The 13,641-nt window shown below is 40.7% G+C and overlaps 1 protein-coding gene across 3 annotated transcripts in view; it reads right to left on the bottom strand.

Annotated features, from left to right (window-relative positions):
• Positions 1 to 1,396: 1,396 nt before the first annotated feature.
• ptpn20 (protein tyrosine phosphatase non-receptor type 20) overlaps positions 1,397 to 13,641 on the bottom strand; it is an 85,774-nt gene continuing 73,529 nt past the window's right edge. For all 3 annotated transcript variants that reach the window (XM_062058099.1, XM_062058101.1, XM_062058102.1), the window contains 4 exons: positions 8,849 to 9,183; positions 8,551 to 8,766; positions 4,982 to 5,044; positions 1,397 to 4,881 (listed from right to left, as the gene is read on the bottom strand). In XM_062058099.1, the coding sequence (XP_061914083.1) occupies positions 4,771 to 4,881; positions 4,982 to 5,044; positions 8,551 to 8,766; positions 8,849 to 9,183 (725 nt within the window). In that variant the 3' untranslated portion in view covers positions 1,397 to 4,770. The remainder of the gene's footprint in view (positions 4,882 to 4,981; positions 5,045 to 8,550; positions 8,767 to 8,848; positions 9,184 to 13,641) is intronic.

The raw sequence follows: 13,641 nt of genomic DNA, 5'->3' as shown, positions 1-13,641 counted from the left end.
TCTATCAATTCAGTAGTGTACACAATTTTGGAAATAAGAGCTAAAAGGTGCTGTCCACGCATGTGGACACTCAGGCCTTTAGAGGGGAACTGCGGTTTTTTCCACAATCCTTATGTAAGACAAGCACATTATTTATGCATTCTAACTCGTAAAAAAACACTAGCAAGAGTCAGCTAACAATGGAGCTAATGGAAGTTGTTCTATTCCGCCTGTAAAGTGCTTTGAAAACATCCAAAAACCTCCATCAACGTTTTCAATACACCCCCACACACTTCTTTACAGAACGTTCATCTTTGATTTACTTTGAAAACTAAATGTGGGATGTAAATATAATGGAAGTATAATTGTTTGTATATAGTATATAATTGGTGCAAAGGTTTAACATGTGTACAAGGATATTTCACATGCCTTTACTGTGTATATAATTTAACAGTATTTATGTTGTGTACAATGTGTAATAATAATATGTTGTGAAAAGGAAATTTCATATTTTTTTTGGAAGCTGGAGAAATCACTGCACGTAAGCAGCAAGGCTGAAAACCAACATTGAATGCCTGTGACCTTCGATCCCTCAGGCGGTACTGCATCAAAAAGCGACATCATTGTGTAAAGGATATCACCACATGGGCTCAGGAACACTTCAGAAAACCACTGTCATAACCTACAGTTTGTCGCTTTCTCTGTAAGTGCAAGTTAAAACTCTACTATGCAAAGCAAAAGCCATTTATCAACAACACCCAGAAACGCCGCCGGCTTCGCTGGGCCCGAGCTCATCTAAGATGGACTGATGCAAAGTGTAAAAGTGTTCTGTGGTCTGACGAGTCCACATTTCAAACTGTGGACGTCGTGTCCTCCGGGACAAAGAGGAAAAGAACCATCCGGATTGTTCTAGGCGCAAAGTTGAAAAGCCAGCATCTGTGATGGTATGGGGGTGTATTAGTGCCCAAAGCATGGGTAACTTACACATCTGTGAAGGCACCATTAATGCTGAAAGGTACATACAGGTTTTGGAGCAACATATGTTGCCATCCAAGCAACGTTATCATGGACGCCCCTGCTTATTTCAGCAAGACAATGCCAAGCCACGTGTTACAACAGCGTGGCTTCATAGTAAAAGAGTGCGGGTACTAGACTGGCCTGCCTGTAGTCCAGACCTGTCTCCCATTGAAAATGTGTGGCGCATTATGAAGCCTAAAATACCACAACGGAAACCCCCGGACTGTTGAACAACTTAAGCTGTACATCAAGCAAGAATGGGAAATAATTCCTCCTGATAAGCTTCAAAAATTGGTCTCCTCAGTTCCCAAACGTTTACTGAGTGTTGTTAAAAGGAAAGGCCATGTAACACAGTGGTAAAAATGCCCCTGTGCCAACTTTTTTGCAGTGTGTTGCTGCCATTAAATTCTAAGTTAATGATTATTTGCAAAAAAAAAAAAAAAGTTCTCAGTTCAAACATTAAATATCTTGTATTTGCAGTCTATTCAATTTAATACAAGTTGAAAATGATTTTGAAATCATTGTATTCTGTTTTTATTTACCAATTACACAACGTGCCAACTTCACTGGTTTTGGGTTTTGTAGTAAACAGTTTTTTGTTATTTTTTCATTTATTATTAACGATTCTTACTTCGCGGAAATGTATTATCGCGGTCATGTCCGGCGACAAACGAGAGATTACTGTCTTGAAAATGTTAAGCGTTGAGCCCACACCTATGCAGTTTATTACTGTTTATGCAGCATTTATAATTACAGCATGTTTATTGACGTCAAAGTGAGTGATAGCACATTGGTTGCAAGCACAGACAGGAAGCGGGGGAGTCCATCTTGCTCCTTCGAGACCGCCTTTCCCTCGAAGTCAGGTCGACGTGCGTGCAGAGCGTGCAGTGCGTTTCCAGGCTGTCACAAAGCCCTCTGTGAGAGCCGCTTATTTACCCTGCAGTAAAACCCGAGAGGGAGCACAGCCCGCAGTAAAAAGTGGCGAGGTGCTCGGTGGAATTAGATTTAAGGCCCTGTCCTTCTCCCTTGTTGCCGCTCAGCGCCTGTTCCGTTGTTCAAGTTGAGTTACAGCGCGTCGGGGTGTCAGGGGGCGCTAAAAAAACGCACGAGCACATCTCAGTATAGTTTTTAATAAGAGAGGTTGTTCCATTTGGGGGGGGTTACATATAGCAGTGACAAGTTATGCATTTATAGCATAGATACGCAGCAGTGCAAGTAAGGATTATTACATTTCACGATGCTCAAGCACCTTCTTCACAGTCGGCATTTGTTCACACATCAAACCGCAATGTGCTCGCTCGCGTTCCAACAAGGGGAGGAAAAAAAAAAAAGCATTCACATTTTCAGAGTGATGGCTCTCTACACTATTGCTTGGTTTTGTTACATTCCACATCATGTTCAAGTCAACTCCTTTAAGAGTGCGCATGCAGTATAGGAGCTGGTGTGTGCGCGCGGAGCCCCTTTTACACAGAGATCCTGCAAAAATTGCTGCACGGAGTCAAAACTGTAACTCTTAATACAGAATGAGGAAATTAGATAAGCTTATAAAACACTTAAGTCAATTGCTTTCAACACAAACCGGAGGGACAAGTGCTGAATACCCTTAGACACAGTTACGGCTCTGGTATTACCTCCAAAAAGAAGAACCACGCAGAAAAAAAAGGCAGGCTGTGTAGAAGGGGCCGATGAGCGTGCGATAGCAGCTAAAAAGTAGAGGTATAAATCAGTCGTTGTTTTGTTCCTGTACATTATGTAAACCTCATTCAATAGAATTGCATGTATTAAAATAGCCAGTGAAAACAGATAAAGGCTGTAATCACAAATTCAACCGGAACATATCGTTTGTAACAGGGCGCTTACCGTATTTTTCGGAGTATAAGTCGCTCCGGAGTATAGGTCGCACCGGCCGAAAATGCATAATAAAGAAGGGAAAAAACATATATAAGTCGCACTGGAGTATAAGTCGCATTTTTGGGGGAAATTTATTTGATAAAACCCAACACCAAGAATAGACATTTGAAAGGCAATTTAAAATAAATAAAGAATAGTGAACAACAGGCTGAATAAGTGTACGTTATATGAGGCATAAATAACCAACTGAGAACGTGCCTGGTATGTTAACGTAACATATTATGGTAAGAGTCATTCAAATAACTACAACATATAGAACATGCTATACCAGTGTTTCCCACACATTCATTTATTTGTGGCGGCCCGCCACGAAAGAATTACGTCCGCCACAAATAGATTTTTTTTTTCTTTTTTTTTTTGTCCTGTCCAGTTTCTCAGGCAAATCATATAGTTGATGTAGATGCCCATATCGGCTGTTCAGATTTACTTTACAAAAGAGAAGTGTCTCTTGTTGCCTTATTTGTATTTGACCACTACTGTTTTCTGTTTATTTGTTACTGACTGTGGCAGGACACCTCTGCCTCTGTTTAACTTTATGTTGCTGGTAAATAATATGGTTGTAGTAGTAGGCTAAAGTTAAATTATTTAGTATGCACTAATTAAAGGGGCAGAGCTTTAAGAGACATTTTAGCTTTTATATTTTATAAGATATATTTTTTGTAAGAACCACAATTAATAAATATATTTCAGTGAATAACTTATTGTTCAATTCTGTATATAAATATGTACATAAAGTGTTGTAATTATATTGTAAAATGGATGGATGGACGTTTAAAACAAAACTGTTATTATTAATTAGTAAGTATACATTTTTTGAGCCTATTTAGAGAAAATCATATCATTGTAGTACATTATGCAAATTACTCGATGATGTCATGGTGACCACGCCCATAGCCACGCCCCCACCGCCACAGGTATCTTGGCAGTTTATGGGAAACACTGTATACGTTTACCAAACAATCTGTCACTCCTAATCGCTAAATCCCATGAAATCTTATACGTCTAGTCTCTTACGTGAATGAGCTAAATAATATTATTTGATATTTTACGGTAATGTGTTAATAATTTCACACATAAGTCGCTCCTGAGTATAAGTCGCACCCCCGGCCAAACTATGAAAAAAAAACTGCGACTTATAGTCCGAAAAATACGGTAAGCCTTTTCAGCGGGAACTGAAAATGTATAAATGTGTTATGTTAACTTATCTGCAGGGTTTTTTTTTTCATACAAAAATGGGCTCCGAAAAAAAACAACAAATCTTTACACTGTGACCACGAACTTGTCTGTGCTTTGGATTAAGCAAATACTTAACAGCAAAAAAGACCAAAATCCGCACATTCGGGTCAAATCCGCGGTCCGTCCACTTGTGACTAGCAGCTCAGGGTCGAAGCGGCGCACGAGTCATTCCAAGGCACTTGATTCTTTTCATTCCTTTAGATGATTCGCACAATCAATAATGTTCTTTTTGCCCGAAAGCCCTAGTTTTTCGTCCAGGGTACAAATGCACTTAATGAAATAAAAACAACTCACATCCGTCGACTTATCAGATAATAAACTTTGGTAAGATGATCCGATGCTTATGCACTGGTGACCTGGAGATCAGTCCTACCTTTTAAACTACTAATGACAAATGATGGCAATTTGCAAACTTAACGCCATTGAGAGACATAATCCGATCAAATAAAGGAGATATAAGGCAGATCACTAAGCCTGAAAAATGTGAGAATTCCCTCGGAGGTCTAAAGACAAACACACAAGGAGGACATGTACTGTATGTAAGTGCCTACACACACACACACGCTGTATGAAAACAGTCAAGCGTGTTGTAGGAAGGTGTGCGCTCGCTCGCACAAACGCAAACATTCAAACAATTTTGTGGTCTTGGGGACTTTCCGGCTGCCACTGGGTGCCGTGGAGCTGTAAAATGCCCTGTAAAACCTCCAACCAGACTTTGTAGCAGAAGAGGTACTGTTCCTGGAACCAAGACAGAGACAAACGTCGGGAAGCCGGCTTGATTTAAAGCTTGAACTTTGACACTCGACCCCCCCCCCCCCCCTTCCCTGTTGGCACTGACCTTGGTCTGAATCATCCCGTGCCGCTGAAGTCTCATCTCCTTTACGATGTTGCTGACGTTGATCTGAGGACAGAGGCAACGGGACAGATGGCGGTTCAATTAGCCCGTGCATGAGGTAATAACGGTTCATTACCCCCAACAAGGAAATTAACTGAACTTTCATTGGTATCTGTTCTTTTGATGACTGTATCGCACTTGATTGCTTTATTTCTTTGTTAGTAAAAACTGCTCAAGCGATTTTCATGACACTGTCGTTGGGTACCGTATTACATGTACCAAGTAGGGTTGTATGGTATACCGGTATTAGTATAGTATCGCGATACTAATGAATCATTTTTGGTACAATACCGCCTCTGAAACGTACCCCACCTCATCACGTTTGATTGATTGAAACTTTTATTAGTAGAATGCACAGTTCAGTACATATTCCGTACAATTGACCACTAAATGGTAACACCCGAATAAGTTTTTCAACTTGTTTAAGTCGGGGTCCACAAAATCAATTCACGTCGTGTCATTGCTGGTTTTACGAGCAGAGGAGCATGTTCGGCGGCACACATTAACGGAGTACTTACAAGCAGACACAGTGTATGGACTGAAAAGGGTGAATGGACGCATTTTGGCTGAAAAACTAAAGATAAAGGTGAAGTTATAACACTGAAACGCCCACCGGAAGAGGTTTGAACCTGTGTAGGCGAGGAGAAGGTGTGTCCAAACTTTTGGCCTGTACTGTATATCGAGTAGAAAGGTGACTATATGGGTGTTATTTCACGTTTAGAGGGCTCTAATTATATTAAAGAAAACATATTAATAATTGTTTATGCTATAAACTGGACCGGAGCCTGCAGTGCCTCAGACTGGAAGTCTCTGCAGAGAGTGGTAAGGACGGCGGAAAAGATCATCAGGACTCCTCTTCCTCCTATCCAGGAAATCACAAAAAGCCGCTGCCTGACCAGGGCTCAGAAAATCTGTAGAGACTCCTCCCACCCCCACCAAGGACTGTTTTCACTACTGGAGTCTAGAAAGAGGTTCCACAGCCTCCGTAGAAGAACCTCCAGGTTCTGTAACAGCTTATTCCCTCAGGCCATAAGACTCTTGTACGCATCAAAATAATTCCCTCAATTCCCCCCCAAAAACGGATGAACTCGCTGGAATATAAAGACAATATAACATACATCCATAAACGTGGATGCATATGCAAAAGTGCAAAATATTTATCTGTACATTAATCTATTTATTTATATCTGCACATTATTGCTCTTTTATCCTGCACTACAACAAGCTAATGCAACGCAATTTTTTTCTTATCTGTACTGTACAGTTCAAATTTGAATGACAATAAAAAGGAAGTCTAAGTCTTAGTGAAGTGAATTATATTTACACAGCGCTTTTCTCGAGTGACTCAAAGTGCTTTACATTGTGAAACCCAATATCTAAGTTACATTTAAACCAGTGTGGGTGGCACTGGGAGCAGGTGGGTAACGTGTCTTGCCCAAGGACACAACGGCAGTGACTAGGATGGCAGAAGCGGGGATCGAACCTGGAACCCTCAAGTTGCTGGCACGGCCACTCTACCAACCGAGCTATACCGCCCTATAAGTCTAAGTCTATAACTATGAAAATAATCCTATTTCGCGGAAATGTGTTTAAAAAAGAGTGACTGTGCTGTATTATGGGCATTCTACTAGAATTAGTATTAGGACTTTAAAAATGTTTTTGCTATTACATTCCACTTCCACATCCAGCAAATGATGATCACTAGTGGGATTTCAATTGACATGTTTGGGATTGTTCGGCCTCTTTCTTGATGTTCAACTTCATGGCTCCACCTTGTAAAATTTATATTTTGGTATATTCTGATGTAGCCACACATCTATTTGCAATAAATTATGCACACTTTGTATAAAAAAAAACCCACAGTTACAGGACATCAATTGCCTGGTTTTTCTAGGTTCTGTGTAAAAATCACAAGTATAAGGCTCTGATTTTGCGGGACGTCTGTAAGAAAGAGGCTAGTGGATAGTGCTAAGAAGCTACCGTATTTTTCGGACTATAAGTCGCAGTTTTTTTCATAGTTTGGCCGGGGGTGCGACTTATACTCAGGAGCGACTTATGTGTGAAATTATTAACACATTACCGTAAAATATCAAATAATATTATTTAGCTCATTCACGTAAGAGACTAGACCAGGGGTCGGCAACCCGCGGCTCTAGAGCCCTAGTGGCTCTCTGGAGCTTTTTCAAAAATGTATGAAAAATGGAAAAAGATGAGGGGGAAAAAAAAAAGTTTTTTGTTTTAATATGGTTTCTGTAAGAGGACAAACATGACACAAACCTCCCTAATTGTTATAAAGCACACTGTTTATATTAAACATGCTTCACTGATTCGAGTATTTGGCGAGTGCCGTTTTGTCCTACTAACTTTGGCGGTCCTTGAACTCACCGTAGTTTGTTTACATGTATAACTTTCTCCGACTTTCTAGGACAGGGGTCGGCAACCCGCAGCTCTAGAGCTGCATGCGGCTCTTTAGCGCCGCCCTAGTGGCTCTCTGGAGCTTTTTCAAAAATGTATGAAAAATGGAAAAAGATGAGGGGAAAAAAAAGTTTTTGTTTTAATATGGTTTCCGTAGGAGGACAAACATGACGCAAACCTCCCTAATTGTTATAAAGCACACTGTTTATATTAAACATGCTTCACTGATTCGAGTATTTGGCGAGCGCCATTTTGTCCTACTAATTTTGGCGGTCCTTGAACTCACCGTAGTTTGTTTACATGTATAACTTTCTCCGACTTTCTAGGACGTGTTTTATGCCACTTCTTTTTCTGTCTCATTTTGTCCACCAAACGTTTAAGGTTGTGCATGAATACACAAAGGTGAGTTTTGTTGATGTTATTGACTTGTGTGGAGTGCTAATCAGACATATTTGGTCACTGCATGACTGCAAGCTAATCGATGCTAACATGCTATTTAGGCGAGCTATATGTACATATTGCATCATTATGCCTCATTTGTAGCTATATTTGAGCTCATTTAGTTTTTAAGTCATCTTAATTCAATTTATATCTCATGACACACTATCTGTATGTAATATGGCTTTTAATTTTTTGCGGCTCCAGACAGATTTGTTTTTGTATTTTTGGTCCAATATGGCTCTTTCAACATTTTGGGTTGCCGACCCCTGACCTAGACGTATAAGATTTCATGGGATTTAGCGATTAGGAGAGACAGATTGTTTGGTAAACATATAGCATGTTCTATATATTATAGTTATTTGAATGACTCTTACCATAATATGTTACGTTAACATACCAGGCACGTTCTCAGTTGGTTATTTATGCGTCATATAACATACACTTATTCAGCCTGTTGTTCACTATTCTTTATTTATTTTAAATTGCCTTTCAAATGTCTATTCTTGGTGTTGGGTTTTATCAAATAAATTTCCCCCAAAAATGCGACTTATATATGTTTTTTTCCTTCTTTATTATGCATTTTCGGCCGGTGCGACTTATACTGCGGAGCGACTTATAGTCCGAAAAAAGAGGGTAATAAAAAGGTTGTCACTCACAGGCAAATCCTTCTCAATGAGTCTGAGAATAATGTCAGTGCAGATGAGAACTCCCGAGCGTCCGATGCCGGCGCTGCAGTGGACCGTGACGGGCCCCTTGCTGTGTACGGAGCGCAGGTAGCGGATGAAGCGAACCAGGTGCTCGGAGTAGTGCGGAACACCGTGATCGGGCCAGTGTGTGAACTTCAGGTGATGGACAGTGTGGCTCTCAGCCGTCTGAAGAAATCCCAGAAAGAGTCCGGTCAAGAAGAAAGTCGGAATTAAATGTCTTTAATTAAAACATTTGACTGTCACTCACCTCCTTTTCCACGACACGGATGAGCTTGATGTGGATGTACTCCAAGTACTGCTGGTTCTCCAGGTGGACCTGATACTTGCCCGTGTCAAGGGGTTCGCTCATCTTCTCTGGCCAGTACTTGTGACATTTGACCCTTCCCCTTTCCACTTCCTGCGTCATCATGGCTATCACGTCCGATTTGTTTTCCCAGATCATCTGCCAGAATGCCGACACCGTGGAGGGTAGCGACCCTTGGCAGGAGATGTAGGAGACTTCTTCACTCCCGACTTGCACACGGATATAGCTGGCGTTGATGTATTCGCCGTTCTCGCCCAGGCTGACGCGGGTTTTGTCGTCTGTGAATGAGAAATGGAAGACGAACAAACTGGTGAGTGTGTTTGCATCACTACAGTGTCTCACCAAAGTAGGTTCAGTACTTCCCTGACATTTCAGCAAGCATTTATACGTTACGGAGGTTGATGTACATCCAGTGATGGGCAAGCTACTGTACTTTTCAGACTACAAGGCGCACTTAAAATCCTTTCATTTTCTCAAAAATCGACAGTGTGCCTTATAACCCGGTGCGCCTAATGTACGGAATAAATCTGGTTGTGCTTACCGACCTCGGAGCTATTTTATTTGGTACATGGTGTAATGATAAGTGTGACCAGTAGATGGTAGTCACACACAAGAGATACGTGTAAACTGCAATATGACGCCAGTAAACAACACCAAAACTTTAAATGTTCCATTGAAAATAATGAACATTACACACAAAATCTAAAATCTGTCAAAATGTTTTAGTATGACTTTGAAGCCGCACCGCTTGATGGATTGTCGGCCCATTACGGCTAACGTAATGGGCCGACATAATATATAACGACCGCAAAATGGCACCCACTAGCAAACATATGTGGAGAGCAGTGGTTCTTAACCTTGTTGGAGGTACTGAACCCCACCAGTTTCATATGCGCATTCACCGAATCCTTCTTTAGTGAAAAATGTAATGTTTTTTTTTCTTTCAAATCCAAGACAAATTTATATGTTTTTCTTACTGGTGCAGAAAATTAACCGTGCATGAACATCTCCTTGTTCAAAGAACAAAACCAAGACAGAGCATAAACTCACAATAAATTACACACCTGCAAACCAGTGTGACTTCTGCTGTTGCCTTTGAGGGACCAGTTTAGATATGCGTGGCTTCACCTTGGCAAGTGCCACTCTCATGTCTTTTTCACAGCAAAGTCTATCTATGGGCCTACATGTATAATATCAATGTTAATGTGACTGAGAGTGTACAAATGGACCCAATAAGTGTGACGACCGGGTCGCATGGTGATGGGGGTGTTCGTTCTCCCCGGAATGCAGATCGGGCTTTGGACACAGCTTGCAGGTAAAAAATGATTTATTTAAGAAATAAATAATACTGGAACAAACAAAAACGTGCTCATAGCACTTAAGGCAGAAACAAAAGGAGCTAGCGTGGGAGTTAGAAGGTAAACAGAGCCTTTAGCGTGGGAGCTAGAAGGTTTCAGAGCAGGAACAAAAGTCGTCATCTGTTGTAAGGAAACAAACTACGAAGCAAGACCGACTGACTGGGAAGGCAGGCTTTAAATAATAATGTCAGTGATGACCAACAGGTGCGTGTCGGGAACCCCAGCGGCAGGTGAAAGTAATAAGTTGCTATGGTAACAAACACAGAGGTGCATAAACAGGAACTAGAATGAGACCAAGACTAACAGAAAAACATAAGTGACCCGAAAACCCAAACAGAACACGATCCGCGCAGCGGATCACATCAAATAAGGGTGCATTACTATTAACTATCTGTCATTTAGCTGGGGACACCCTTCAACTACCTCTGTATGTATTAATTTAGTTTGCCTTTTCTTTGGCCCACCCCTATAATGTTATTCATTTGCTCTACCTACAGTAAAAAAACAAAAAAAACCTATCCATATCTTGACAAAAAAAAACTATGACTTGTGTGTTGTTTGGTAATGGTTATGTGCAGTAAAACTTTTCATGAACTCAACTCACTTTAAAAACTCAAAAGGCTTAGTGGCCACATGCGTGGACAGCACCTTTTAGCTCTTATTTCCAAAATTGTGTACACTATTGAATTGGGGTCTTATGGCCGCTTATGTGGACACTTATACTGCCATCTGGTGGTGTCAGAAGAGTGTAACATGCAATGGAATTTGGAAAAAAAAAGTGTAAAAATAAGAAGTAGCATGTCACTAAACATGAGGTACACGTTTGTGTACTTATGGACTAAGTACATCATATCAAAAGATGATTCTTAGTTTTTATTCTAATTCGGGTCCAATAAGCCCAAATAGCAAAGATAAATAAAAAAAGCATGTAAACAAACAGCTTGGGCCTTAAGAGGTATCAATGTGTGTTCCTAAATTTGTGTTGGACGCCTTACAAACCTCAAAACCAGTGAAGTTGGCACGTTGTGTAAATCGTAAATAAAAACAGAATACAATGCTTTTCAAATCCTTTTCTACTTATATTCAATTGAATAGACTGCAAAGACAAGATATTTAACGTTCGAACTGGAAAACTTTATTTTTTTGCAAATATTAGCTCATTTGGAGTTTGATGCCTTCAACATGTTGGCACAAGTGGCAAAAAAGACTGAGAAAGTTGAGGAATGCTCATCGAACACTTATTTGGAACACCCCACAGGTGAACAGGTGCGTGCCATGATTGAATCTAAAAGCAGCTTCCATGAAATGCTCAGTCATTCACAAAAAAAGATGGGGCGAGGGTCACCACTTTGTGAACAAGTGCGTGAGCAAATTGTCGAAGAGTTTAAGAACAACATTTCTCAACGAGCTATTGCAAGGAATTTCGGGATTTCACCATCTGCGGTCTGTAATATCATCAAAAGGCTCAGAGAATATGGAGAAATCAGTGCACGTAAGCGATGATATTATGGACCTTCGATCCCTCAAGCGCGTACTGCCTCAAAAAGGGACATCGGTGTGTAAAGGATATCACCACATGGGCTCAGGAACCACTGTCAGTAGCTATAGTTCGTCGCTACATCTGTAAGTGCAAGTTACAACTCTACTATTCAAAGCGAAAGCCATTTATCAACAACACCCAGAAACGCCGCCGGCTTCGCTGGGCCCGAGCTCATCTAAGATGGACTGATGCAAAGTGGAAAAGTGTTCTGTGGTCTGACGAGTCCACATTTCAAATTGTTTTTGGAAACTGTGGACGTCGTGTCCTCCGGAACAAAGAGGAAAAGAACCATCCGGATAGTTATAGGCACAAAGTTCAAAAGCCAATAGTATTTTTTGCTGTTTGTGCAAAATGTATGTAGCATTCAAAACCACAAATAAACAATACTAGCAAATTCTACATATAAAAGAATGTGTTATTGTGTTTACTATTAGACATTATTAGACATGATCTCGAGAAATTAATCCACGCCTTTATCTCGACTCGTTTAGACTACTGCAATGCCCTGTATGTAGGCATTAGCCAGGCCTCCCTCGCCCGCCTGCAGCTCGTGCAGAACTCTGCTGCTCGTCTGCTAACACAGACCCGCAGACGTGAGCACATCACCCCTATATTAGCGTCCCTTCACTGGCTCCCTGTGCGTTACAGAATCAATTTTAAACTCTTTTTATTTGTTTTTAAATGTCTAAACAACCTCGCGCCAACATATCTCTCCGACCTCCTTCAGCCTTACTGCCCCACCCGATCTCTAAGATCAGCCGATCAGCTGCTACTGACGGTCCCGGACACAAGGCTGAAGCGTAGAGGTGACAGAGCTTTCGCCGCTGCTGCTCCCAAGCTCTGGAACGACCTACCTCTTAGTGTTAGACAAGCCTCCTCTCTTCCTGTTTTTAAATCTCTCTTAAAAACATACTTTTATTCCATGGCTTTTAACACTGAGTGATACCCATCCTGCAATGGCGCCCCATAATACACCTGCTGTGAACCTGTTTTTATGTTTTTATATTTTATTTATTTATCGTGTTCTGTTTGTGTTGTGTTGTGTTTGCTCGGTTCTCGTATTATTTTTAACCTGCCCATTGTACAGCACTTTGGCTACCCCTGTGGTAAATTTTAAATGTGCTTTATAAATAAAGTTGATTTGATTTGATTTGATTTACTATTATGAAACATTTCCAGTTCCATAATCTGTCGAAGTATCGGATCGGGACTCAAAATCGGATCAAGGATGAGGCTAATAAATCAGATCGGGATCACAGACTAAAAATGTTAATCAAGACAAACCCCTATTTTAAAGCATATCCCACTTTTATTGTCTTTTTGAGAAGATATACTGTAATAAAAATGGTTGCTGAAATGTGAGTTTAATTGTTTTCTAATTTGAAAAAAAACAACAAACGTAATACTTTTCTTGGCTTTTTGATCTTGTTTTGCCGAAATGTATGCTGTAGACTAAATAAAACTGAGCAAACAGGCTTGGGTTCTGCAAACATGGTGATGAGAGCCCTAATGGACTGGGAGTGTTTACCAAGAAAGTCCCCCACCTATTAGAAATATACTGGAAAGATTTCTACAGGCTGCAAATGGTGGGAGGGCAACAGTATTCCACAGAGGCTCACTATCTTTGTCAGCATGCTCATTCATCTCTGACCCCTTCACTCGCCCCTTAAAACAGACCCCTGGAGGCAGCAAAATGAATGTGCGCTGCGTTTAAATGGACAAGTCTGATTTGCACCGTTGAGACATACGGTTGTTTATTTTTCTGTGCCCCTGACTTTCATTGTTGTGCAAAAACACATCACATACATTAGTGGAATGACAATTTAATGGGATTTTCT

Source organism: Entelurus aequoreus, linkage group LG09, assembly GCF_033978785.1.
Source record: "Entelurus aequoreus isolate RoL-2023_Sb linkage group LG09, RoL_Eaeq_v1.1, whole genome shotgun sequence".
Lineage (NCBI taxonomy): Eukaryota > Metazoa > Chordata > Actinopteri > Syngnathiformes > Syngnathidae > Entelurus > Entelurus aequoreus.
Note: the sequence above shows the minus strand (reverse complement) of the source record. Positions and strands in the feature narration are given on the sequence as shown.